At 43.5% G+C, this 26,899-nt stretch overlaps 1 protein-coding gene across 1 annotated transcript in view; it reads left to right on the forward strand.

The window, feature by feature from the left end:
- Positions 1–7,605: 7,605 nt before the first annotated feature.
- The window catches only part of TBC1D15 (TBC1 domain family member 15), a 108,293-nt gene continuing 88,999 nt past the window's right edge, over positions 7,606–26,899 (forward strand). The window contains exon 1 of the mRNA XM_044978857.1: positions 7,606–7,625. Coding sequence (XP_044834792.1) covers positions 7,620–7,625 — 6 coding nt within the window. The 5' untranslated portion in view covers positions 7,606–7,619. The remainder of the gene's footprint in view (positions 7,626–26,899) is intronic.

Raw genomic sequence — 26,899 nt, forward strand, 5'->3', positions numbered from 1 at the left:
CACAAGATTCAAATATTCTGTTAAGACCATGTAAACTAGCTGCAATGCAGAACTATTACTGTGTTGAAATAAATGTACATAATTCTATATCAGCAACTCAAAATACTGAGTTACCTCTTGATACCAGTACATGTCTCTCTAGGTCTGTCACTGTTCTTTCCTCAAGTTAGTTGGGAATAACTTTAACAGGTTAATTTATGGATCATTTTAAAAATAGCAACTTTTAAACTCCCTAGTACTTGCTCTCTTTCTGCATCTTGTTTCATTTCCATAAATGAACATATACCGGAGAACATAGCTGTGTAATATGACAGAAGCTCAGTTCTGACAGCAGCATCTTTTCCTTTTCTTAGAAAGAAAGGCGGTACTGATTGGCTTCCGCTCTCAGTGCTGTCCTACCAATGAATCAATTGACTCATAGAATACTCCTTTTGGAAGACAAACATGAAACTCCTCTTCAATGTCTGTGTGTAATAGCTTTCCAGGTCTTTGACTTGTCTCACATTACTATCACATTCCAGTGTAGAGTAAACCCCTCAAGCCCTTTTGGTACAGATTCCTTTCATGTTGTCTCTGACTAACATTCCTAACCCTTCTTTAAATGTGTAACATACAAATTTAAATACATAACTCAAACTAGAATGAACAAAGACTCCTCACTTCAGTAATTGCTGCTGTACAATTAAAGCTTGCAGCTAGGGTGACTAGCATTATTGCAATATTAATACCAATAGCAGTTACCAGTCTAATAAAACTCAATGAAACTGTGCAAGGCCAAATTCAAAATCTAACAAGTAAATGGAAATACTTCTGCTACATGATATTCAATTAAAGTGGAATGTTTTACCTTGCAAGTTAGGGACAATTTGAGTTTAGCAGGGTGCAGAAAAGCCTTGTGTTTGTGGATAACACTTAAAGTTTGGAAGAGATTTTAAACCCTCCAACTGGTGTGTAAGCCAACATCTAGTTAGCAAAGGGTAAACACAAAACTTACCTTACATGTACATTATCTCAAACTGCCTACAGTTAAATAACTGTGAGTGGTCTCTGTCAACGGGCAGGATATACTAGACTAGATGGACTACTAGCCTGAGTATGACAATTTTTGTGTCTTCAGAAACCCTTTGTGTAAATATATTTCTGAAGCAGTGATTTCTGTGAGGTAGAGGTGTTATTCCCTTGCTACTGTACATGTGCTCCTGGTAGTTTGAGAACTAGCATGTATACAAACAATAGTGTAGCTGTGGTAGCAGGCACAGGTGCCATAGCTTTGGTGGGTGGAGTACAAGCCCACCTGAAGCCACTGGGTCTGTACTCAGCATAGCTAAACTGTGTTGCTGCTGCAGCTACACTACTGGATTGGGAGCACTCCAAAAACCAGCTGCCAGAGGAGGATGGTGACCTTGCAACTTGTAGAGTGGGGATTAGAGTATTTCCCTGGGACGTGGGAGACTCAGGTTTAATTCTTCCCTCTTTATCAGAGAGAGCGAAGATTTAAAAAGGGGTCTCTTCCTTCTCAGAAAAGTGCTCTAACTAGTGAGCTATGGGATATTCTCATATGGGGCTCCCTCAGTTTCTCCTGTTGAATCTGTTCCACTGGATTAATAAAGTCATTGGAGACCCTGGGTCCAGTTCCCCTTCTCCAATCTCCCAGTTGGGGGACCTAACCACTGGATTGCAGAATATTCTCTTGCTTAATGACCATTCCATTGGATAAATATGTAAATAGAGATTGGGCCAGAGAGCAAGAGAAATAAGCTTAGGTACCTAAGATGCCTAGTTCCAGGCAGTGGGTTCCTGTCAGCCCCAGCAGAGCCTTCCCAAAAGTGGGGGGGCTAGGGCCTAGGTCCCACCCTGTGGCCCTACCCCTTACACCCAAGGCCCTGGCCAAGCTAGAGCAGGCCAGGAGCTATGGACCCTCCACCTGCCTAGGATGGGGGCAGGGGGTGGGCTGAGAGCAGCCCCCTGCCTGTGTCCCTACCCTGCAGGCCCCCCCCTGCACAGGACAGGTGGAGGGTTCACAGCTGCCCATGCAGTTCTTACCCCACCCTGGCTCTAACCAGGGAATGGGGCCTTGGAGCCACACCCCAGCCAGAGTAAGAGTCTTGTGGCCAGGCAGCTGTGCGGAGCCATGGCCCCTCCACCTGCCCTGGTGGGGGGTTCCAGGGGTGGATATACAGGCCAGAGGCTGCTCTTCGCTTCCCCACCTCGGGGAGGTGGAGGGTCTGCAGCATGGCTCCAGTTGCCAGCTGGTCAGGGCCTTGGGGGGATGCAGAGGGGCAGAGGCAGGGATGCCTGTCCCCCATGGTGAAAAGTAGATGGGCCAGGCTTGCCCACTTTAAAAAATGGGAGGTCCATGGCCCCCTGGTGCCCCCTCCCCCATTCTGGTGCCAATGGTTCCTGTTCATGGATTGCTAAGCAGAAATAGGTGTCTCTGCAGCCCAGACTTATGTATTTATCTCCAAGAGACAGGTAGGGCTTAGCACACACCTCATCAGCATATCCCATCTACTAACGTAGGTGTGGTGCTGCCTAGCGTACTGGCTTTTTTGGATTGCATTGTAAGGTGTCTGTCTCTTCCCATGCGTCTACAGTGCTAGGACGCTGAGCACAGCAATGCCTATGTTCCTTTGAGGATCACACCCTAGGAGAAGACACTTAAAGACTGACTGGAGTTCAGCTACTTCCTGGATTGTAGCTGAACCCAGTACAGTTGTCTTGAGAACATCATCCTCCCTCTTCATAGAAGTGTCACAGACTTCAGTTGTTGCTGTCTCTGGTAGGTTTAGGAACAGTATCTTTCTGCTTTGGTTGTCTGAACTGGAGGAATTACAAAGGTCTGGAAAGTTCTACAACAGTCACATGTGACAATTTTAGTAAGGCATGCACCCACTCACTCAAAATGGTATCCTCCATGCAGTGTGACCTTGCACATAGCACAAGGTCTACGAAATGGCATCCTCCATGGGGTCTGTCAAGGCCGATTCCCCACTCTGGCACTTTGAGTGCAGAAGTTGGGGGCCCGCAAGGAGTCTAAAAATTAATACTGGTCACTCCAGGCTTGTATTAAACGCCCAAGGTTACAGCTTTTCTCTGACCTTGGAGGGGTAGATGTTGCCACCATCCAAGTGCTAAAAAAAACCCTTTGGATCCAGGAAAGCGCACTTGGGAATTCCTTCCTGTGGGGTACCCTCAAGCCCCTTCACTCCCCCTCCAGGGAAGAGCTGAGAAAGAAAACAAAGGAAATCAGCTGTTGCCACCAGCTACTTAACATATGCACAAACTTCTTAGGACACCAAAATTCCAATCCTGTTCTTAAAAAGGACAAATTTTATTAAAAACAAAAAGAAAGAAAATACATCTGGATCTTAAGCTTTTGCTAGATTTAAAAATCCCACTTACAAAAATTAAACATCAAGAATAACCTTCTTGAGGCCCAGCTTAAAGGTTACAAGCAAAACAAAAGCATCTGGGAGTCTACTAGCCATAAGAAATAAACCTAATCGTGTCTTTCTAAACATTCCTGATCTACTTACATATCTGGGGTGTTTCAAATAAGTAGTTCTAGGTATAATCTGATGATTTTTCATACCTGACTTAAAGCTTCTCATAGCATAACTTCTGCCCTGTTCCCCTCTTCAACAGAGAACAACAACTGACAAAGGGAATGTTTTTCCCCAATTTTAAAAAGTTCTAGCCCTCCCATTGGTTCTTTTGGTCAGGTGCCCACTCCCTTCCTTTACTTGTGGACTTCTTTAACCCTTTACAGGCAAAGCAAGTAGAGAACAGCCACCAACAGGGATTTCATAGCTAACTGGCTGGCTGGGTGTCCATAAAAAGAAGTCCCCCCCCCACCCCCTTCATTTATCACAGGGTCCAGTCAGAATTGTCCCATGGGCCACCAGTTGGACAGCACACAGCTGACTGAGCATGCAGGGCATGCAATGTGTGCCTCGCATATATAAACAGCAGGCCACTGCTCTACGGTGATGTCTAGATATATCTTGGTAAGTGACTGTCAGCACTTGTATGAGTCATCAACATTCATACCCAGGCTCGGTTTGTGACAGGCTGGCCCTTGCAGGCCTACAGCATGGTTGATTTACACATGAGCGCCAGGCCTTATGAAATCAAACATTTCCAGACTCCTTTGACTTCTGTTAGTAAAGTACATTTTTCCATCTCTCCTCCAAGCGATCAGATGGTTACCAAAGCCGGATGGGACATACAGTTCTCCTACCTCAGCATGCAGCCCTAGCCATTTAATCAAAGGGGACTGTTTGCCACATTTGCAGGGACAACATGCCAAAAGTGATTCCCCACCCTTGGAAGCCTGGCTTAGTGTTTAAGGAATACTCAGATGAGGAAAAGCTCCAGTCCAGAATTAGACTTTCTGATTAACAGTACTGGGAGGACACCTGTCTAACAGAAGAAGGTGAGGAGGAGAAGGTTTTAAGGGCAACTAGTAACTGAATAGTCTTAGCATTGCTAATATAGGAATTGCTCACAGAACTAGCTTCAGCTATGTGATATAATGCATTTTTAGTGAAGATTTTTTGAAAGCATTGTAAACAATGCCCGCAAAAGGAATGATTTCATGTTAATAGAACTAAGATCAAAATAGAACCTTAGAATGCACTTGTATTATATTTACACTGTCATAATACCAGTTGAACACAGTATATGTATGCACTTTTAAAATTACATGTTGGCCCAAAGTACATCTTGACACAGATGTAAAAGTTTACATAGTATTTATATATGTAATCCTTCTGCCAGGTGGTGTCAGCAGCAGCAGCAAGGACTGTGTTCAATATGTAGAGTTCCTCTTAACAATACAAAACAGAACTGGCTTGAGCCCGCACCCACTAATCTGGGAAAATTCCATCCCAGGGTGTCTCTAAGAGGCAATACTTCCCCACACGCAAGCATTGAGTCTGTTTATAGCAAAAGAAAATTTTTATTAAAAGGGAAAGGGAACCCAGCATTAATTTGGGAAAACACCATAACCACTTTCAAAAGCACGTAACCACAAGCAAACACCCACCCCATGGTGCGTTGGGCAGTGACCTTTACTTCAGTTTACCACTTTGCCTTGTGAAAGTTGGATGAACGAATATCCCTTTAACACCCCATTCCCTTTTCCATGAGCTGAACCCCACTCACAGCTAGTTGTCCTTGGTCAATGAAGACCCAGAGTTCAAAGGTGCTTTCGCATGGTTTCACCTCCCGTCCCTGAAAAAGGGGAAAAGAGGTATCGAACAATGCCTCTGTTGCTGCTGTATTCTGTTGCCTTGGGCAGCTGCTATTTTCTTTGCCACTGTTGGCTGCTTTCTATGGCTGTTATCTCTGCCACTACGTATTGCTCACTGCCACCTCTGCTGCTGCTCAACTCTGCCTCCGTCATCACTAGGGCCCTACCAAATTCACGGCCACGAAAAACACATCATGGCCTGTGAAATCTGGTCTTTTGTGTGCTTTTACCCAATACTATGCATATTTCACGGGGGAGACCAGTGTTTCTCAAATTGGGAGTCCTGACCCAAAAGAGAGCTGCAGGGGTTCACAAGGTTACTTCGGCGCTGCCTTCAGAGCTGGGCGGCTGGAAAGCAGCGGCTGTTTGTCTGTCTTCAGGCCTGGGGCTCCCAGCCAGCAGTCACTGCTCTCCAGCTGACCAGCTCTGAAGGCAGCACCACTGTCAATAGCAGCACAGAAGTAAGGGTAGCAGTACCACAACCTGACCTCAACAATAACCTTGCAAACCTCTCCCCCACCCCAGCCCCACAACTCCTTTTTTGGGTCAGGACTCCTACAATTACAACACCATGACATTTCAATTTTAAGTAGCTGAAATCATGAAATGTATGATTTTTTATATCTTATGACTGTGAAATTGACTAAAATGGACCGTGGATTTGCTAGGGCCCTAGTCATCACTGCTGCTTCTCGCTGATCACTGCTGCTTCTGCAGTGTCGTCTTCTGAGGTTCTGCCACTTAGATCATCTCAGTGATTTCACTGGGTAGCTGGAAACCACACTGCTAGTGCAATCTCTGTAGTGTCTTCCACTGCCCCGACACCAATGCCAAGGCTTAGCCCCTAGATCTAATCATCAGTAAGTTTAGCTCCAGTGATCACAGAACAGAAACAAGGATTGTCCCTTGAGTCTGTGTCAGCGCTGTGTTTAAACACTGAGGAGAGCATCCAGGATTCTTTAAGCGAAGTCTACATCACTACATAGAAACATCCATCTTCACCCCCTCTTTTTTTCATTAGATTTGGGCATTGCTATCCCTGGGTGATCCCCCTCAATCAGGGCAGACTAAGTACACTTCTGCAGCTCTTCATTCATACAATAAGGATAACAACATTTCATCACCCCTGCATTCAATATTAAAGTGAATTGTAACCCAAAATCTGCTCAAATTGATCACTGTGGCAAAGCAGCTCAGCCTGTTACACACCCAGGCAGAGTAGGTGTGTCCATGCAAATATGGTCTGTCTGAAGTCTTTTCCCCAGGTAGATGTCATGGGAAAGCTCATTCAGAGCCTGCTTACATATACTAACAATAAAAAAAAAGTAAAGCATTTTTATATTGGTTTCTCTATAAACCATGTGGCATACATAGGATCATAATAGCATTGCATGAAGGTTTTACTGGTGCACATTTGGGATGACCTACATGCCCCCCCCTCATTGCTTTATGTGTGAGGAAATCAAATACCACAAACCAAAGTCAATAAAACTTTTGTGCTGCACCATGTAATTTATTATCTATCACAAGCTATCTAGAATGTATTAAAATAAAAATCTTTTGGAACTTTTTAAAATACCATCCACTAGGCTACAAGATATGTTTAGGAGAGGTTTAATAAAAAAGTGAGAGGCTGATTGTGAGTCAAGAAGATAGAGGAAATCCCTACCCACAAAATTATTTTAGACTTGTAATCCTTAGAGATGAGCCTGAACCAAACTCTGAATGTCTAGGAACACTGGGGATGTTTATTTGAAAGCTAAATTTGTATATTGCAACTATCTGAAACCCTAGATCCAAACTTGGGGGCATTTGAAATCCAAATCTGAGTTTTGTGGCTTGGGTCCATGTCTGGTGGTAATTAGCTTTTTAAGTTAAACTAGAGTAGCTTGCTCTAGTATTTAGTGAGACAATTAAGCAGTTAGACATCTCTTCTGGCTTGCCAGTTTTTCTCAGTGATGACAGCAGATTGTGAGTAGTTACTTGCTTCCTATAATATTTAAAAACATCTATTAATTATTTTATTCCAGCACATTTTTCCTGTCACTCTAACTGCTTGACTCATTGTCAGCCAGTCCTCTACCTTCAATCCTCTCTCAAACAGATGTAATAATTTCTACCCTTATCCTCTCCAAGGTTCCAAGTCAGGTGAGGAAAAGGAGTTTTGTAAGACATTAAAAGGCCATGGAAGATTAAACAAGCTGTTATGAATGGAATGGAGTTTCCAGAAGAGATGGGATGGTGCAGTGAAAAGTAACAGGGTTAGTATGACTAGTGTAAGAGAGAGGTAAAGAGGGGTGTTTGGGATGAGAAGTAGCACAGTTGTCATTTGCAGCTATGAAGAGGAGAACTAAACAGCAGTGAGATGAAGGTAAGTGAGAATGGAAGAAAAGGAGAGGTGGAGGTCATGAGAGCAGAAGGAAGAAGTGGAGTGGAAAGAGAAAAGATGAGATAGGCAAGTGAGGGGTCTGGCACTGGGCTATTGAAGCTAGGAAAGCCAGCTCTGCAGCCTCCTGAGCTATTGGGACCTGGTGGAGTTGCTAGGGTATCATCTAATGATAGTAATTAGATTATTCGGGTAGACTCCTGTAAATTGGTCTCTTAGGTTACTCCTCCTCAGTGAGTTACCTATTGTTTTAATAAAGATAGACAACCATTAACTGTGTGAACAGAATTCCAGAGACAATATAACACATTTAAAAATTGATTAGCCTAGACAGTGAGATGAATTATACTTTCATTAGTGAAATGTATATAGTTCACTTATTTTGTGGGGCTTGCTCTATCGCTCCTGTTGAAACTGTTCCAGTGTGGATATATAATGAATGCATGACTGGAGCAGGTGGCTGGACCTGGGGTGTCCCACCTCCCTGGAGGTGCCATAACCACACTTAAGCATTTAGTCACACTGGAACAGTCATTGGGCCAGAGAATGAGAATTACTTTGTAGTCCAGTGGTTAGAGCACCCACTTGGGAGGTGAGAGAGACCCCCAGATCTAGTCTTCTTGCTCTAATCACTCCTTGGTTAGTTATCCATAGTGAAACAGCTTCAACAGGCAAGATGGAGGGAGCCTCCACCTCAGAATATCCCGTAGTTCAGTGGTTAGAGCATGCTCCTGAGAAGTGTGAAAGCCCTATTCATATCTGTTCTCCCTTTCTGGCAGAGAGGGAGGAATTGAGGTCTCACACATCCCAGGTGAGTAGTCGAACCATTTGGCTCAAAGTTAGAAGGTTGGCACTATTGCCTTCTCTGGTGAAATTTTGAAAGGGACCCAGTTCAATATGTGGCTTCTGAGCACGCTTCCGGGATCTGGCCTCACATGTGACTTAGGCAGCTGAATGCCTGTCTTCCCCTGGCTTGTGAATTGCAGGCTGGAGATAGGTGTCTGGATGCCTAGAGGGAGCCAGCAGTGCAAGTGCCCAGAGGCAGAAACATAAGTGCTGAGGGAACTTTTGCCCTGAAAACAGGCACTGAGTGAGTTTAGGCACCAACTGGGTTTGGCTGAAGTTTTGTGCACCGCAGTGGAGCCAAAACTGGGACCTATGTGCCTTTGTGGATCTGGGCCCTAGTTTTTTTCCTCACAAAGCGTAGGATGACTTCCCTCATTTGTCAGAATGAGAATTCCTAAAAAGCTAATTATTATAATTTATTTGTATCGCTGTAGCGCCATGGAGTCCCAGTCATAGCCCAGGAGCCCATTGTGCTGCACAAACACAGAACACACAGATGGTCCCTGCCCCAAAGAGCTCCCAAATTCTGCTTTCTTTTACATTTTCTGAGTGATGTATCTTCCCAGCATTTCCCCATGGGTGACTACACTCATTATCAGGAAGGATTTTCCTCTAATTCAGCCTAATTTCCCTCTTTGATAGCATTAGATTGTGCTTTTAAGACATAGCGTTGTGTTGTGAATGCACACTAGAGGGAGGCTCTGCCACTTGTTAAATGGATACAGCATGAACTCCTCACCTGCCTGCACCCAGGCAGCTCTGCTGGCTACTGGGAAATGTGGGGCTCTCCTCCTCACTCCCTTTGCAGGGAGCCTAGTGCTTTGCCTGCACTCCCCAAACACACTGCGGCTGATCCCAGAACAGGGATGGTGAAGGGGTACTGAAATCAAGAACCCCTCCTCTCCACTTTGTGCATTCATGCAGGGCCAGCCTCACTCTGGACCTTGGTTTCAGCCTGTATCTTCCACCCCTATTATTATGCTAAATAGTCCCTTCTACCCTTGGGCTCACTACACTTAATATCCTTACATTTCCTTGACTTCAGTCATTTGAATTATACACCTGGTTATAGGCTAGAAACAGCACTAGCTGATGATCTCTGCCAATAAATGAATATTTTAGATTTGTCAGCAGCTTTTGAGAGGGCTGATCATAATATTTTAGACCTAAGCAGGAGTGGCGAGAACTGAATAGCAATTACGTCTTTGCCTTGCCCTGATTGCTTTCTCCTGCAGGTGCCTATAATGTCACCCCTCTTTTGCAATGAAGATTAGTAGAGAGCCATGAGTTGCAATGCATACAGTATGCTAACTGACATCCAGCTCTATAGTTCCATCATATCTGACCTGGCTGGAGCAGTGAACCAGAGCTTGGCTGAAAATTCAGGCCCTGATATTTCCATCAGACTATAGACCCTCTGCCAGTACAAGCTGTCCATAAAGCTAGTGCATGTGGAAATTGCACCATGTAGGAGAATCCCTGGGTAGTGTACAGAGGGCTCCACACCACTTCCATTCACAGCCGGCAGCATAAGGAGCACGGCCAAAGGAAAGGTGGTGTGGCTAGAGTCCCTCTGCTCATACTGTTACTGGTTATTGTAATAGCCCCTTTTGGTTGCTAGCAGCCAGGTGTAAGTCTAAGCAGCCTTGAGGCTGCTTTAACTTATGTTAGGGCCAGAACTGGGCCCTAGTCACCGCTATAATTGAGGGACTGCAAGGTGGCATTAAGCTGTCTCCGCCCCCTCCACCTCCTTGTGTCCCCTCTCTCCACCTCCTGGTGTTCCACAGCTCTGATAATGAGACCCTCGTGATTACTACTAAAGATCACCTTTGATGAAATTAGTTTAGTGGTCTCCACTGCGTCCTTACGGAATGTCTGTCCACATTACTAAACTGCCATACTACCTATCTTAGAAAAGACTGAGGACTAGACTAGTGAGGGTCTGCAGGTCAAGAATAAACTGATTTAGCAGCAAAGATGTGTGGCAAAACTTGTATAACACTTATTCCTACTTACCTGACTAGAGCCAGTTAAAATATAGTGCTCTATGTTCCCTGTATCATTCTTTGTATTGTGGTAGCACCTAGAGGCCAGGGCCTTGTGATCAGAGCACTGTACAAACACATAAAAAGATGATCCTTGCCCCAAAGAGTTTACAATCTAAATTTAAGATGAGCAACAAGAGACAGAGGGGAGATGTGGGAGAGAACAAACAGTGAGACAATTATAACAGGGCCAGCTCCAGACCCCAGCACGCTAAGCACGCGCTTGGGGCAGCATCCCAGCGGGAGGGCGGCAGGTGGCTCCGGCGGACCTCCCGCAGGCAGGGCCGGCTCCAGACCCCAGCGCGCCAAGCAGGCGTGTGGGGCGGCATTTTCCCGGCAGGGCGGCATTTGGCTCCGGCGGACCTTCCGCAGTCATGCCTGCGGGAGCTCCACCGGAGCCCCGGGACGAGTGGACCTGCCGCAGGCATGACTGCGGAGGGTCCCCTCTTCCCGCGGCTCCGCTTGAACTCCCGCAGGCATGACTGCGGTGGGTGCGCTGGTCCCGCGGCTCGGACGGAGCTCCCGCAGGCATGCCTGTGGATGCTCCACCGGAGCCGCGGGACCAGCGCACCCGCCGCAGACGCTTCTGCCCCGGCCGCGGGACCGGGGAAGGGCGGTGAGCGCGCCGCCCTGCTTGGGGCGGCGTAATTTCTAGAGCCGCCCCTGCCCGCAGGCATGCCTGCGGAAGGTCCGTTGGGACCGCGGCTCCGGTGGACCTCCCGCAGACGTGCCTGTGGAGGGGCCGCTGGTCCTGCGGCTCCGGTGGAGCATGCGCAGGCGTGCCTGCGGGAGGTCCACCGGAGCCGCGGGGCCAGCGGACCCTCCACAGGCACGTCTGCGGGAGGTCCACCGGAGCCGCGGGACCGGCGACCGCTAGAGCACCCCCCGTGGCGTGCCGCCCTGCTTGGGGCGGCGGAAATCCTAGAGCCGCCCCTGAATTATAAACAGCAATAACAAAACGCCAGCTGCTTGAACATTGTCAAGTGGCTTGTAGGCATTGTTGGCAAAGTAGAGGAGAGAGTCTGCATTTCCCATGCTAATATTTTGGACTAAAAGGAGATTATTTATGAACCATTACCATGGTGACCAATTACTCAGTTCTTTAAGGCTATTAGAATGTGACCTGTCATGTTGGACAGAAAATACTTTCCCCTAAATGGGCTATTTCTCTTAGCAAAAAAAGAGAAATGGAGGCAGAAAGAGTGTAATGTTGCTGATCCTATTTAATCCTACTAGGGTATCTTAGTGGCTGTCAAAATGAATCACTTTCATCAAGGGAATGTTGCTTTTCAAGCACTATCAAGTTGACAGAATACTGTGCTCCAAACCAAAAAAAAAAAGGTACCACAGTAGCAAGAGTAAATGAAAAAGACGCAATACTTCAAACAACACATTAGCCAAAGTGGCAATGTCAAGCCTTGTAGAAGGATTCCATTTGGAAATTGGAAAGCACGGGAGACTAGAAATGATACCCTCATAAATAGTACATATAGTACTTCACAAAACCTTCACTTTCCCAATATATCACTGCTGCTGGAATTCTGAAAACCTTTCAGATCAAATGTTTTATTCAACAACATTTTTAACTGGAGTCGATTCTGTGAAAAACTCCAAGGACTACTGACCTATCAATCAAACAGAAAGGGAAACAAGATTAAAGACTATCTTTAGTATGACTGCTATTCATTCAATGCCAAATATAAGAGGTGAAAAAAATATTCAGAAACCACACTCTTAATAGAAGGTAGTTGTAGGGATATTAAAGAAGGTTTATATTGAACATGGTTTATATGAAAAATGAACATGGTTTATATGAAAAATGATTTATTGTTAGAAATAATTTATTGTTAATTGATACTTTATAACTTAAGGTTTATGTTAGAAGTAAATTTGTGATTCCCAGCATTTAGCCTCTAACCTGCAAGCCACCAGCTGTGTCTGTGTAAAGCCTGCTCAAAGAGATACTTGGTATAAAACTTGTTAAGCTCAAAGAAATACTTTGTATAAAACTTGCTAACCATTAATTAACTCTAAGTAAGTCAAAACAGTAGCTGTTATAGTGTATAAATAGAGACCCCCACCCTCTGTAAGTTTTCATCTCACTTTATCTTTGATTGTTAAAAGACAGGGAGTCTCACATAAATTGGTAACACCCCAAAAAGTAAAGAAACAGTGAAATAGATGTGATTAAGATAGAGAATGTATGTGACTGAATGGTTAGGGAGTCACCAGCCTGAAGAATTCAGTGTCGGCTGAAGAAGGTGTCAAGTGGGATCAACCAGATGACCCCCCGGAGGGCAAACTGGAATCCACCCACCACACCTCAAAGGAAGGAAAAACAAAACATCTAATAACATGGAGCCAGCCATCTGCTGATTGATTTAGCAACAGCAGAATGAAGCAACTCCTATCAACTAACATAGGGAAAAATCCCTATAAAACTGGACTCTAAAGAATAAGGACTTTGAGTCTATGGTTCTGCTGCCAGCCTCCAGGAGCATCAGATGCATCTGACACAGACTCGGCTCCATCCTTGTAGGTACAGTGTAGGTACAGATGTTGGCAAGCCACATTGTCTCTGCATTGAACCATTCATTAGAACAGTACAGCATGCACATTCTGTTATGCTAGTCACTCAAGACAATGGCCCGGTGATGGGAACCAGCCTTAACCAATCAGAATGAAGTAAACAGGTGTATCAATCATATAGTAATAAGTAACCTGTGTGATGTCAATCATGTAATACTGAGTAACAAGTCTGTAAGAAAGAGAATAAAAAGCAGCGGTCTGGGACTATCCAGAGACGCCTCACTGCAGCTTTGTCTCGTCTCTGTTTCCCGATACAACACATCCTCATGACCAAGATACCTGGCCAGTAACTTGGCATGAGCAACATCTAGGCTGGTAACTATAACATCTATACAGAACCTGAATGAATGATTGTGTGGATGAATATATGTGTGTGTGTGTGTGTGTATAAGGAATAAGTAGTAATAGAAACAAGTAGGAAAACATTGTCTTTTGTTTTGTTATGGTATTTACAATAAATGTGGCATCTTTGCCTTATCCCTCTTAATAAGATCCTGCTGGTTTTTATTATATTGGTACAACATAGTGTGGATCAATAGATGGAACACCATTAGCGTACTGAAGATCGATAAAAGAAAATAGAGCTGAAGAGTCTAAAGCACCCGGCCTATGACTGAGTAGCATTATCGTACAATATAAAGGATAGCAAGCCACCAAACTCAGTCAGTGATGAACAGTCTGAAATACAGCCAATCCTGGAATTATTAGAGCAGAGAAAATGTAGAACTTAGATAAAAAAAGATTTGCTGAAAGAGTGACAGACGATTGCTGGTGAGACTGCAACTCTCTTTTTAATGCACATGCAACAAATATGGTGCCAGACTCTGGGTCCCTCAGATCTGCACTCAGCACAGGACCCAGACTAGGGCAGACGGTGGCTCTAAAGGGCCAAACCAGCCCTGGCAGAACTCAGAGCAGCTGACAGATTGTTCTAAATTATATCAGTTAGTTAAAACAGCCCCCTCAAGACTGTATCACAGGCTGGGCATCACCAGAGTGCAGCTCTGCTTTCCTCACCTGTCCATGTTACCCAGAAAAGCCCCCGATGCCTCATGGGGTATGGAAAGAAGCAGGTGGTAGAGAGCCACATATGCCCATTTTACACCACCCTGCTCTGCCAGGGTGGTGTAAAATGGGCATATGTGTACCACTGGAGCGGCACAAAAGGCCTGGAGGAACCAAGGCCCAGGCCTGGATTTTTAACTCCAGTGATTTCTGTTCAAATACTGATTAAGTCACAAGTCACTAATGGACATTTGTGAACACTGGGCCATTGAAAGTGTCTGCACAAGAAAACTTAGGAATTGGCTAGGACAGCTGATGTGAGAATAGGAGTGTGCTAGCAGGGCAGTGTGGTGGAAGCTTGGGCTATTTCTGGCACTGGCTGGTCCTTTCATTCTCTCTTGTTAATGAGTGCCACAGTAAAAAACATGAAGACAGTTGTTTGGTCTGTCGGCACGTTAAAAGGGTCCTTTGCAAATTTGTTTTACCAACTTCTTCCCACACACGGTCACTATCCCATTTATGTTTCTATATTTCAGCAAATGTGTTCTTTTGAATGATATCCTGTAATCATGATATCAGGTGGATATCTCACCTAGCAAGAGGCAGCAAAGCATTCAACACAGCTAATCTTACTTTGTGGGAGATCCTTGTCCCAGAAGACAATGTGTTATGACAGTACAGCAGCCACAGTACACTGCTGGACCATGAGACAAGCTCCTATTGGTCAGGGCAGTGGTTGGATTATCCAGGCTTGAAGAAGTTTTAAAGTATATTTAGATTGTAACAGTTCTAGAGCATGGGCCATCTTTTCATTATATATGCACAGTACCTAGCAGAATGGGTCTCTCAACCTTGACTGGACCTCTAGCCTCTACCACAATACAAATTATTATTATTAATAATAGGCTGGGTGGCTCAGGGTAGCAGCCTGGCTAGAAAAAAATAGAGAACTCTGAGGTGGGTCTGAAGGTGGGCTGGAGGAAGGTCACTGATAGAAGAGGCAGCAATTGTGTAACATGGCCAATTCATAAGTGGTGCTTTCTGAATGGTAAGTAAGGAGTACAGCAGTGGCTATCCCCACCCTACAGTAATTGTCCTGTACATTTTCTGCTTTTTCCAGGAAATATTGCTAATTGCAATAGTGCTGTAGTGCATATGCACTGGGGATGGGCTTATTTTTATTTGTCTTCTGCTTTTGAACGCTCAGATTTGGCAATATTGCCATTTGCCAGTCAGTGAGCAACACATCAGCCTCTGTTTTGTCACCACTCACAGGATCACCTCCCATCCCTCTAGCCTCTGTGGAGGCTGATGCAACCATGCAACGTTCCCTGATTGGCAAATTCAGAGCATTTCACTTTAGTACTCACTCTGCTTTAGCTGTCTGGTATTAAAAACCACTTCCCTGTCCCACTCAAATAGAGGCATTATAAATTTATGTGAATAAGCCATTCCAGACATAAAATTCTGTTATGAACTAATGAAGTTGTCTCATCAGCCAGTGCCAGACCATGTAATTCTCTGATGCCTTTTAAACGCCGAGTTCTATTATTAATTTATATTCTTACCCCAAAATGTGTGGTTTTTGGTTAACTTAGCATTATGGTTACGCAAGTGATATTTGAAACAACACACACACTTAAAAAAAAGAAAAGAAAATGTCACTATCTCATGTATTCCCTTTGTGCCTCGCACATCCCAATAGGTCCCAATTACAAACACTATGCAAACGATATTATAGTGCTGGGGGTTCTAGTTATTCCCTCCCTTAAGCTTGGTTTTATGTCTTTTCGCTGTCCCTGCTGCCCCTGCCTATGGCAGCAGAGTGCAGAGGGCTTAGCCTGGGGGTTTACACCACTAGGCCCTAGTATGCTATGCCTGCCCAGCTCGGGACTCTGCAGTGTGTATGTCCTTTCTCAGGGGTTGCAAGGATTTTCATCTCCCAGTTCTTGCACCAAGGAAAGGACAAATCAACCAGAGTGAAGGAATCTCCCTGGTCCCAGAGGCCAGTGTCTCTTATGGTCTCCACCTTTAATGGCTAGGCAAAGGTGGAAGGATTGTTCTTCATTCATCTCCTCTCCTTGTAAAAGTTAGATCAGCAGCAAAGCCTGGCAGGCATGTTTAATTCTCTGCTGATGCTTGCATACCTTTCTCGTTCCCTGCTGGCCTGATTCATGCTGGGGTTAGGGTCTGGGGAGGGATCCAGGGACATAGGAAGAAATCAACGCTTGCTGCTCAGGCTGGCTTCTTTTTCCTGAGCCTCTTATTGCATTTGAGCCCAGGGCAACAATCCCACCTGCCTCCCAATCCCACCTGTCCATGAGGCGGCAGTGGGGCAGGGGGAGTGATGGCTCTGGGAGTAAAGAGAGCTCATCTTCTCTCGGGATCAAGCTCTATGTGATTGATTGGTTGTCAATTTATTGTCTGTTTAGGACACAATACTGAACATTTTTGTGCAGGCGAATAATCCTATTGACTACAGTGGTGTGACTCCCATGAGTATATCATTACATAAATGTTCTAATTAGGTGAGTATCTGTATTTAGACTAAACGTGAATAAATTAATTAAGAAAATCATGGAAATACCCAAACATCTTTTTTTTTTTTTAAGATATTCACACACCCCAAACACACAGAAAAATAAAAAGGCGGAGTGAGAAGCCCACAAAAATTTACATCAGGATTAGAGACAAATTCATACTTTACTCCAGGAGCAGTCAATAGGTGGACCGTGGGCCAAATCCGGACCACCAGACACTTTTCAACAGACCCCAAAAATCTTCTTATTTACTTATTATCATTGTTGTTGATTATTATTTTCTCTAGAGTCTGGACCTTGACTCTACCTTGACCAAGAAATTTGGACCTTGACAAAAATAATTGACTACCTCTGCTTTACTCTATGAGCTGAAGTCATATTATCTTACTTTTCTTGCATTTAGGCTAATGGGGCTATTTGCATGAGTAATGTGAGCAGGATTTATCCCTTAATCTTCCAATTACTTGCCAGCTACTCCAGGTAGCCCTAGCCTACTGCTCCCTGTTGTGGCTGCATAGTGGAAGCTTAATGTTTACTTGCAAATAGCTTTCCTTTTTGTGGGCTTTCCTCTGTGTCTTACTGCTCAGGGAATTCAAGGAGATGTGGACTTCATATATGTTATTAAATAAAGCCTAATAGATTATGGCTCTAAACTATGTTATCAGTTCTTCTATTGACAAAGTGAGATTCTTTGTAAAGCCACTTCACATAACTACTTAAAGCTCACCTAAATGCTGCAGCAGTATGCTTCCATAATTAGAGCCTACTCTACAGTCCTCACTCAGGCAGAACTAACAACTTTCACAGGAGTTTGCCTGAGTAAGGTATATGTACATTGTTGTCCTTTGTGACCGAAGATGACACTGATGATAGTATTATGTCTTGTAAATATGAGTGTGGATAGAAAGGCCAATGCACGAGTGGCAGTCCTGTCTGCACTGAATGCATATGTAGCTTGATACTGAGGAAGAGATTGCAGTCTGTGTCTGCTGAATCTGCTGCTGTTTATGACTTAGCCTCTGTACCTCAAGATCCATATGGTGATCAATCTCAAACTGAGCAACCTTATCATCGGGGCCAGATTTAGGGGCTGGCGACCCAGCCTGGGGGGTGCCAGGCTTGGGGGGAGGAGAGGGTGCCAGACTTGGGTGCTGGTTTTATTGTTAGTGGCAAAAGGGAAAATAAAATGTTTGAAGCAAAATGTTTCAGGTATTCTGTATATATATTCATTTTTCACTAACTTCCTAGAATGTTCTGAACCTTTGTAGAATCTTGTGGAACCTTCCAGACTTTCTGAGAACTACATTTTCCTCAAGCTTCCTAGAAAGATGTCAGCCATGCCCTCATGGATTTATAAGGGGCTGGGTATTGCCAGTCAGACAGTGAGATATAAGGACAAAGTGAAATGAAGTGACAGCCCAGATGCTATATTGTGAATCGTGTTTTATTGTGTAATTGTGAAAGTGTACTTGTGTTTTAAGACTTGAGAACATGTAAGTAGTGACTAATAAAGGGCATATTTAATGACACCAGAGACATCTATTAAACCCCTATCTGCGCAACAATATAAATGAAATACTGTTACTTCCTTTCCCATGCTTAACACATAAAGTTTGATGACTTTCTAAGACTGCGGAACATATACTTTTGTTCTCCCTAATACTGCCTGTTTTCACCCAGAGAAAATAAAAGATGCCCCTGAGGAAGCCTTCAGGAACAAAGTGTAGGAAGTGAAAAGCTCAATTGCAATCTAGTTTGCAACAAGGGGAAAATCTGATGGGGAAATATCTAAAACAGAACAATACAGACCAGGCTTTAGGCAGTAGCGATTGTCCCAGTGCAGAAGAAATTGAGGAGTGAAGTGTAAATGATGGAAGTCTTATTACTAAGGAATTAGCAGATTTACCTGAAGATAAGGAATGCAAATGAAGGAAGTGATAGAGAATTGTCAAGTTTTCTTGATGGTGTAAAGGAGAGTGATGATAAAGAAGAATGTGGCTCACATGAAAAGGGAGAGCAATGACAAATAAAAATCTGGTTTACATGAAAAGGAGATAAATGATAAAGAAGAATCAGCCTTGCATGATGACAGAAACAGCACTGAGAAAAACTGCACACCACAAATTGATACATCAGATCCTGCTTTATGGCCAATGATCCTAAAGTCTGCTGATATTGATCGTACAATTTTGAACGGGCCAGGCAAAATTGAGTATATGACATTTCCAGTAAATGAGCAGAAGTGGCACTTCGCAAAGTCGCACTGCGAAAGAGGCCTCAAGAATGGTAAGAAACTGAATCAGCGTTGGCTAGTTTACTCAAAATCAACTGACAAACTGTTCTGTTTTTGTTGTAAAATATTTGACAAGAATGCCAAATCATTGCTTGCACTACCCGAGTACAATTACTAGCCTAAGTGCTGATGCTCTGAAGCAACATGAAAAGTCACCTGGCCATTTTATGGCATACTCCAAATGGATGGAGGTCAAATCCAGGCTAAAGCTGAATAAATGCCTAGATGCAGAAAACCAGTGCATTATTAATGTAGAAACCCAGCACTGGTGAAATGTTCTTGAGTGTCTGATCTCAATTACCTTCTTCCTTGCAAAGAATAATTTGGCTTTCCAGTGCTCGTTGGATAAGTTGTTCACTGAACATAATAGTAATTTCCTCAATTTGGTAGAGGTCCTGGGGAAATACAATGATGTCATGCGTGAGTACCTACACTGAGTAGTTCAAAAAGTAGCTATTACAACTACTGCAGCAAAACAATTCAAAACAAATTGATTAACCTTATGGCAAGGAAGGTGCTTGATAACATATTGATGAAGTAGGGTTACCAGATAGCAACTGTGGGGGAAAAAAAGGGACAGGGGGTGGAGGGTAACAGGCGCCTATATAAGAAAAAGTCCCAAAAAATGGGACTGTCCCTTTTAAAAATGGGACATCTGGTCACACTATGATGAAGTAGTAATGGACTACACTCCATAGGTGCCAACTCCATGGGTGCTCCGGGGCTGGAGCACCCATGGGGAAAAATTGGTGGGTGCTCTGCACCCACCGGCAGCTCCCCGACACACATCCCCACCCCAGCTCACCTCTACCTCCTCCCCTGAGTGTGCCACCAAGTCCTGCTTCTCCCTCCTTCCTCCCAGCACTTGCACCGTGAAACAGCTGTTTTGTGCGGCAAGCGGTGCGGGGGTGGGGGGTGGGAGAAGGAGGAGGAATGCAGTGCACTCGGGGAAGAGGCGGGGCCGGGGCAGGGATTTGGGGAGGGGTCCAATAGAATAAGGGAGGGGCAGGGTTGGAGAGGCCCGGGGGGGCATGAGCACCCACTGGCGCCAAGGAAAGTTGGCACCTGTGCTACACTCCCGACATTAGTCATAGCAAAACAATGTCATTTACAGTAAGAATTGTTGACAATGAGGATGGCTGTATCCAAATAAAGGAAAACTTTATCTATTTCCAGTCTGTGGATGACTCTGCTGGAAAAGGCCTAACAGAACTGTTTATGAATGTTTTGAATGAGAATAAAATAAAGATTCAGGACTGCTGTGGCCAAGGCTACGACAACAGCGTGAACATGAAGGGAAGAAACAGTGGCATCCAAACAAGGATCCTTGCACTGAATCCAAGAGCTTTCTTCATGCCTTGTGACTGCCATTTACTCAACCTGGCTGTCTCAGATGCAGCATCATCTTCTTTAGATTCAGTATCTCTCTTCGGAGTACTGCAAAGGACATACTTCTTGTTTTCTGAATCAATTATCAGGTGGAAGAGCCTCACAGACAATGTTACAAATCTGACCGTAAAGCTGCTAAACTGGGAGATCCACAGTGACAATGTGAGGCCAGTGAGGTAGCAAGTTACTGAGGTTTACGACACCGTGAGGGAACTGGCTGTGACATTCCTCTCTGGTGTTATCTGGACCAGTGATCTGCTAGGTAACTCCAATCCTTGATTCTGGGAGCCAGCCTTAGCCTGCTCTGCTGTAAGAACCCCCACTCCTGGGCTGTTCACACACAGCCTCTGGCATATAAGCTGCTCCCAGCTACTTGCAACCGAATGACACTAGCCAATATCTCCAATCCTAGGAATCTTCGTCTTGCAGTGTCCAGTTATACCCACTGGACACTGCAAGCTTATATGAGTTTGTCAATTTAACAAAGAAATTGATATATACCCGGTTTTTGATATGTACTAGACTTTTAATTTTGTTTGACGTTTAATACCTTGTCACTGCTAGACTCTGCCTGATAGTCTGCCAAATGATGAACTGGCTTTGTTGATGTGACTTATCAGCTCCTTGTCTATAGTAGCATCATTCAACAGTATGCTGCCAAGATAGAAGAAGTCTGTAACAGCTTACAGCTGTGTATTGCTGATGGTGACTTTTGGTTTTGTACAGGGTTTCCCTGATGCAAATTGAAAGATGACTTCTGTCTCTTTCAGACTGATTGTCAGCCCATACTGTTTTGCACACACTGAAGATCTGTTTATAATCAAATATATATTTTCTAGAGCAGTGGTTCCCAAACTGGGGTTCGGGAACCCCTGGGGTTCACAAAATGTTACAGGGGGTTCTCGGGGGGGGAGGGGAATTCCCTAATGGCGGACAGAGCTGTCCCTAGGGATCCCGGGCAGCATGGGGCTAAGCAGATCAAAGAAAGCATATCTATCACACTGAGGAGATTGAAACTTCAAGACTTCTTATAAGAAATGGAAATGGAAGTGGATATTTTTTGCTGTTTTTAAAATTAAATAGGTAGCTAGTATTGTTTTTAAAATTATTATGAAGAGCAAGTTTAAACTTTGTTGTAATGTGCATTGTTTGCCTGGACTGCTCAAGACCTGAATGCTTGGGTAGGAGGAACTCTTTGAGTTGGCTTCTTAAATACCTTTATGCTGTTTCACATCTGATACTCCTTGATGAAACATAGGAGCCTTGTGTTATAACAGGCTTCTCCAAAGTGATACAAGCTACGAAAGTGAGATCTTGGAACAGTGTTGCTGTTTTCATAATGTAATAAAAATAATGTAATGATAAATAATAATAAATAGTGTGTAATAAGCATGTCATAAAAACAAATTTTATATTTCCAAGATCACTGCTTTCCAAGATCACTGGCTGAAGTGATTTCTTTGTTCTGTTGATCTTGCTGCCTGAGGATATAGTCAATAAGATGCCATTGTTTGATCTTAGGTGCATCCATGACATTTTTTTTTGTCTGATAGGTGGAAAAAGGTATCCATGATCACTAGTTGTCACTTCACATATTCACTGAGTTGCAGAATCCCACTGCTATTCTTTCCTCCAATCCCATGCTATCACATTACTTCCAACCCTTGCATTAAAGTCCCCCAGGATGATCAGTTTATCTGATGCTGGTGCAGATAGGATGAGTTTGTCTAAGTCACTACAGAATGTCTCTTTCTCATCATTGGCATTTGTCACGGTGGGAGCATAAGTGCTGATGATGGTAGTATTTTACTTGTGTTTCAATGGCAACCACAAAGACATAAAACAATCAGTTATGCCTATACATAGACTCCAAAGGACACACTGAGGGAGCAATCAGAATGGTAGGAGGAGAACCAGGAGAAGACAGTCACAGAAGCTTAGGGAGGACAAGATTTCAAGAAGAGTATAGTCAATGGAGTCAAAGTGACAGATCAAAGAGGATAAGGATGGAGTACCGGTTCTGAGCTTTGGTTAGGAAGAGGTCATTGGACCATTCTTGCCAAAGTGTCTAGACCGGAGAGAGTCTAGGATGGATCTGGAGGAGAGGAAGTGCAGATACTAACTGTAAACATGGCATCTAAGGAGTTTAGAATGAAAGGGAGATGAGAGATGGAGTGGTAGTAGGAAAGGTAAGTGCGACCAAGAGTGTGCGTTTTGTTTTGTTTTGAAGAGACTTGAAGTGCTTGTATTGTGAGAGGAAAGAGCCAGTGTGAAAGATTAAGGAGAAGAGTAAGGAAGGCATTAAAGTGGATGCAAGGGAGATAAGGCTGTGGGTTGGAATGCAGTCACTGGGGCAAGTGGAGGGGCAATAGGAGGAGAGCAATCAAGAAGCTTTTAACCCTCAAAGTGTGTTTATTGGCATTTATATTTTGCAGTGATGCACCATTCTATGTGTATATTTTTCAGAGGGATCCCTAAAATATTCTACTATAGTCCTATTAAATTCCAACAAAGCCACCATCATAGTTATCGTGTCCAACTTGATTGTATCTACAGCATTTTAGGGTATGCACCTACATGTCAACACAAGGTTGCATGTTCTGTCTCTAATTTAATTTTCTCTTTCCATTTCTGTGCATGGCTGGGCATAGAGTCTCTCAAAACATGCAGCTGAGGGAGGGACAAATGTGCTTTCCCCACACACTTGCTCTTTTCAATAAGAGATGACATGCAGTAAATAGTAGCCTGGAGCCTTAGTCAATATTTAGGCCATCTTTAATTTGCTCAAGCTATTTTAAGATAACATGTGGGAGTGTGAAAAACTGACATTTCTTCTTGCAAGACTTTCAAAAAGATATTTACCTGTGGCTGTCAGAAGGATTAAATGTATGGACTTAAAAGTTGAAAGTTGTTATATTTAAGTAGTAGTAAGCATTAACATCTATAATATGTTCAAGCAATAGCTCATGGAGAGTATGCCCTTCAAATGAATCGTGATTCAAAACCCATTGAAGTCAATGGAAAGTCTTATACTTTCCAATCCTTACCAACTTATAACAAGACAGCACACATGTGAATACTAATTATTTGCTAATATGCTGAGACTGTAATCAAGGTTTAGCATTATTCTGTGGAGGAAATTAATGTGTTTTCTTATCGGTTGGAGGCAGAAGGAAATTCATTTTGAAGATGCTGAATTTGTCACTGTCAGTGGAAACATGCTGAGTGGGCTGTAGGATATGGTTTGGTTGTGTCCCATAAATTGGGATTTTCTTGCTTTTTTAAGGTTTATGTTGACGAGGGATGTCACGCTTCACCATTCTTAATTCCTTTCAACAAGTAATTTTTCTTTGTGGAATTTTACATGGTTTACAAAACCTGTCATTTTTATTAGAAAAATGGAAAAACTCAAAATTTTGTTGAAGCAATGATTAGTGAAGTGAGGATTCCAATTGCATGCTTTGAGCGAAGCACCTCAGCACTGGTTTTGCTAAACAGAAAGCCTTTATAAAATATGTTTTTGGCTGAAATTCTGAAAGGCTGATGTGCTGAGATAGATATTTATCACCTATTAAATCTGTGAAAGATGATAGAAAGTTTCCACTAAAATTCCAAAGCTTCAGACAGGGCCTTTCACAGAGAGTTGTTTTAAAGAGGCAAGTCAGCCTCAAATGGAGTTTACATGAACACTGTCAAAAAAAGGAATCATAAAGATGAAGGACAATTTGGTGACAAAAGAAAAAAGAAGAAAAAGAGTGCTTATTCAAACAGAAATCCTCCCACAACTCAACACCTGGAAACATCTTAGGAACAAAGACTGGATTAGGGAGGTGGTCCCAGGATGAAAGGATTTCTATCCTGTGTATGGAAGATTGGTGGACTGTTTGTACCATCAGAGTGAGACGCTGCTTGATTCAAATTACGTCTAGATTGTGATTTTGTTTTATTTCTTAGGCAGCCAACTTTGATCTGTACGCTATTACTTATAATCACTTAAAATCTATCTTTCTGTAGTTAATAAATCTGTTATATATATATATATAAAATTACCTAAGACAGTGTGTTGTTTGAAGTGCAAAGGGAAATCTGCTCAGGAACAGGGGCTGGTGCATTGTCCTTTTCACATTGAGGGAGGGGCGGACTGAGTCACAACTTACACTGGTCAGGCTTTTGACCAGGGCAAGACGGTACAGGTCTGGGGTCCTAGGCTGCAGACTGAGGGAGAGTTGGCGAGTAGCTAGAGAAAGCACTCATGTAACATAGCTGGGTGTGTCTCTGTCTGTGAATGTTTCTGTGAGTGCAGGATCTGGAGAGGTCTGCAGCCTGTCACAGCATCACAATGTGAGAGGGAGCCCAAGTTGGTAGTACAGAGGGCTCAGCGGTACCTCACTTCCAGGTTGCACCCCAGGGAAGTACATCACAGTAATTAAAAAGCATCTGATGCCTCATGAAAGACTTGGAAGGTACTTTATTAATGGATTTTAATAGTTCTGGTTCCTGTGGGAACTAAAACACTGAATTTTCTCACTTCACTATTTGCAGGACCTAACTTGATCTCACCAATTTCACCCTTTTTGCAGCTTATCTGCTGCTTTCACTAGCCCAAGAGAACCAGATCAGACTGATTTCATATCTACAGCCTTACAAATGTATAGCTGTTTTTATCTTTTTTTTCCACTTATTTTTTTTACTCTCTCTACTTGAATATGTTTCAGTACCATTACCTTGTTTTCTTGTCCTTTCCTGTCTCTCTACTTATTCATAGTCCTCCCAATTTTATTTTGTTTCTCTCTCTTTGGTGGGAATAAAATAGAATGCAATGCCTAATAACAGACATATCCAGGACTTTAATGATCTTCTGCTGTTCTTTGTATTTTTCCTGCTGTGTTTAGTTGATTATGATTAAAGTAACACATCCTCACAGCCGCTGACAGGAAAAGCTCTTATGAAGAGTCTGATTTCTAGCAGAGACACTCACAGGCATATGCAGATGAGACAACCAATGTTAGGCCATGGCTACGCTACAAACTGCAGTTGACACAAGTTAGGTTGGTGTACAGCTGCTGAAGCTTGTATATTGCTTGGGCACGTGCATACTTGGCTGCTTGCCTCAGCACTGCAAGTATCCTCTAGAAGTGATTGTATTAATATAAAGTGTGGTGGATAGATGGGTTGATATCCCACTATGCCACATGCCACCATCTGAGCTTGCTTCCAATCAATTCCCTGATCCCTGGCTCCTCCTCTGCCTGACCATCTTAACCCCTTCCAGTCCAGGATGGGGTGGACACACCATCACAGGGCGACATTATCATGTTCCTGTACCTGACGTGGACTGGTCATAGAGCTTGCTTATACACACCATATGTGTTCATCATAAGATCCTTTAATGCTCTTCCAGTTATGGTTAAGGTTAGCTTTAAATAAACATATTTTACACACAGTGCTAGCTAGTGGCTGAACTGTATAATGTAGCTTAGCATTCCATTACAGAGATGGCTATTTCTTCAAGAACAGTTTGCTGAGGGATATAGCAAAAAACAATTCAGGGTTATTGATGGCATTCACAGAGAAGTTGTAGACAGTGGAATGCTGCTTCTGGGCCCAAGAAATGAGCACTGACTAGTGGGATTGCATGGTGATGCAGGTTTGGGATGACAAGCAGTGGCTGCAGAAATGGAGGTTACTCATCTGTAACTGGAGGTTCTTCAAGATGTGTTGTGCCTGTGTATTCCACATGTGGGTACACATGTACATCATATGTGCCTGAGATTAGAGATTTCTAGCAAGTAGTGTCTGTTGGTCTGAACCTGTGCAGTTGCTTTCCTTGTGCGCCAAACCAAGTCTGCTTTTATATGGGGTGCTTTGGACCGATGCCTCTACAGTTCTCTAAGTATAGATCAAGATCTGAAGCAGAAGAGAAGGAGAGCAGATATTGGAATACAGACATGTACCACACATCTCAAAGTACCTCCAATTATAGGTGAGTAACCTCCATTTCTTCTTCAAGTGCTGGTCCCTATGTGTATTCCACACATGGAGGAGTGGTAAGCAGTAGTCAAACAGGAGTGGGGAGCAAGGATGCAGTTGGTATAGAAGCTGGTAATACCGCTGTCCCCGCAGCTGTACCTGCATAAGAGGTCTGGATAACGTACAATGTTTCGTGAAAATAAGGATGGCGCTCCAGGTAGCCGCCCTACATATATCTAGTATAGGTATCTCTCTAAAGATGCTGTTTAAGTTGCTTGCATTCTAGTAGAATGGGCTCTTACCCCTTCCAGCCAAGGAATATGCACCAATCGATAACAAAGAATGATGCAGATGGAGATCCTCTAGAGAATCTCTGAGCAGATAATGCTTATCCCTCTGATCATTCTGCTAAAGTGATAAATAGTCTAGGAGTATTCCTAATTGGTTTGTTCTCTGCAGATTGAATAAAGCCCATCAGATGTTGAGAGAGTGATGTCTACTCTCCTCATCAGAAGCATGAGGTTTTGGAAAGATTACCGGTAAATGAATAGGTTGATTCATGTGAAATTCAGAAATGATGTT

Source organism: Mauremys mutica, chromosome 1, assembly GCF_020497125.1.
Source record: "Mauremys mutica isolate MM-2020 ecotype Southern chromosome 1, ASM2049712v1, whole genome shotgun sequence".
NCBI classification, from domain to species: Eukaryota; Metazoa; Chordata; order Testudines; family Geoemydidae; genus Mauremys; species Mauremys mutica.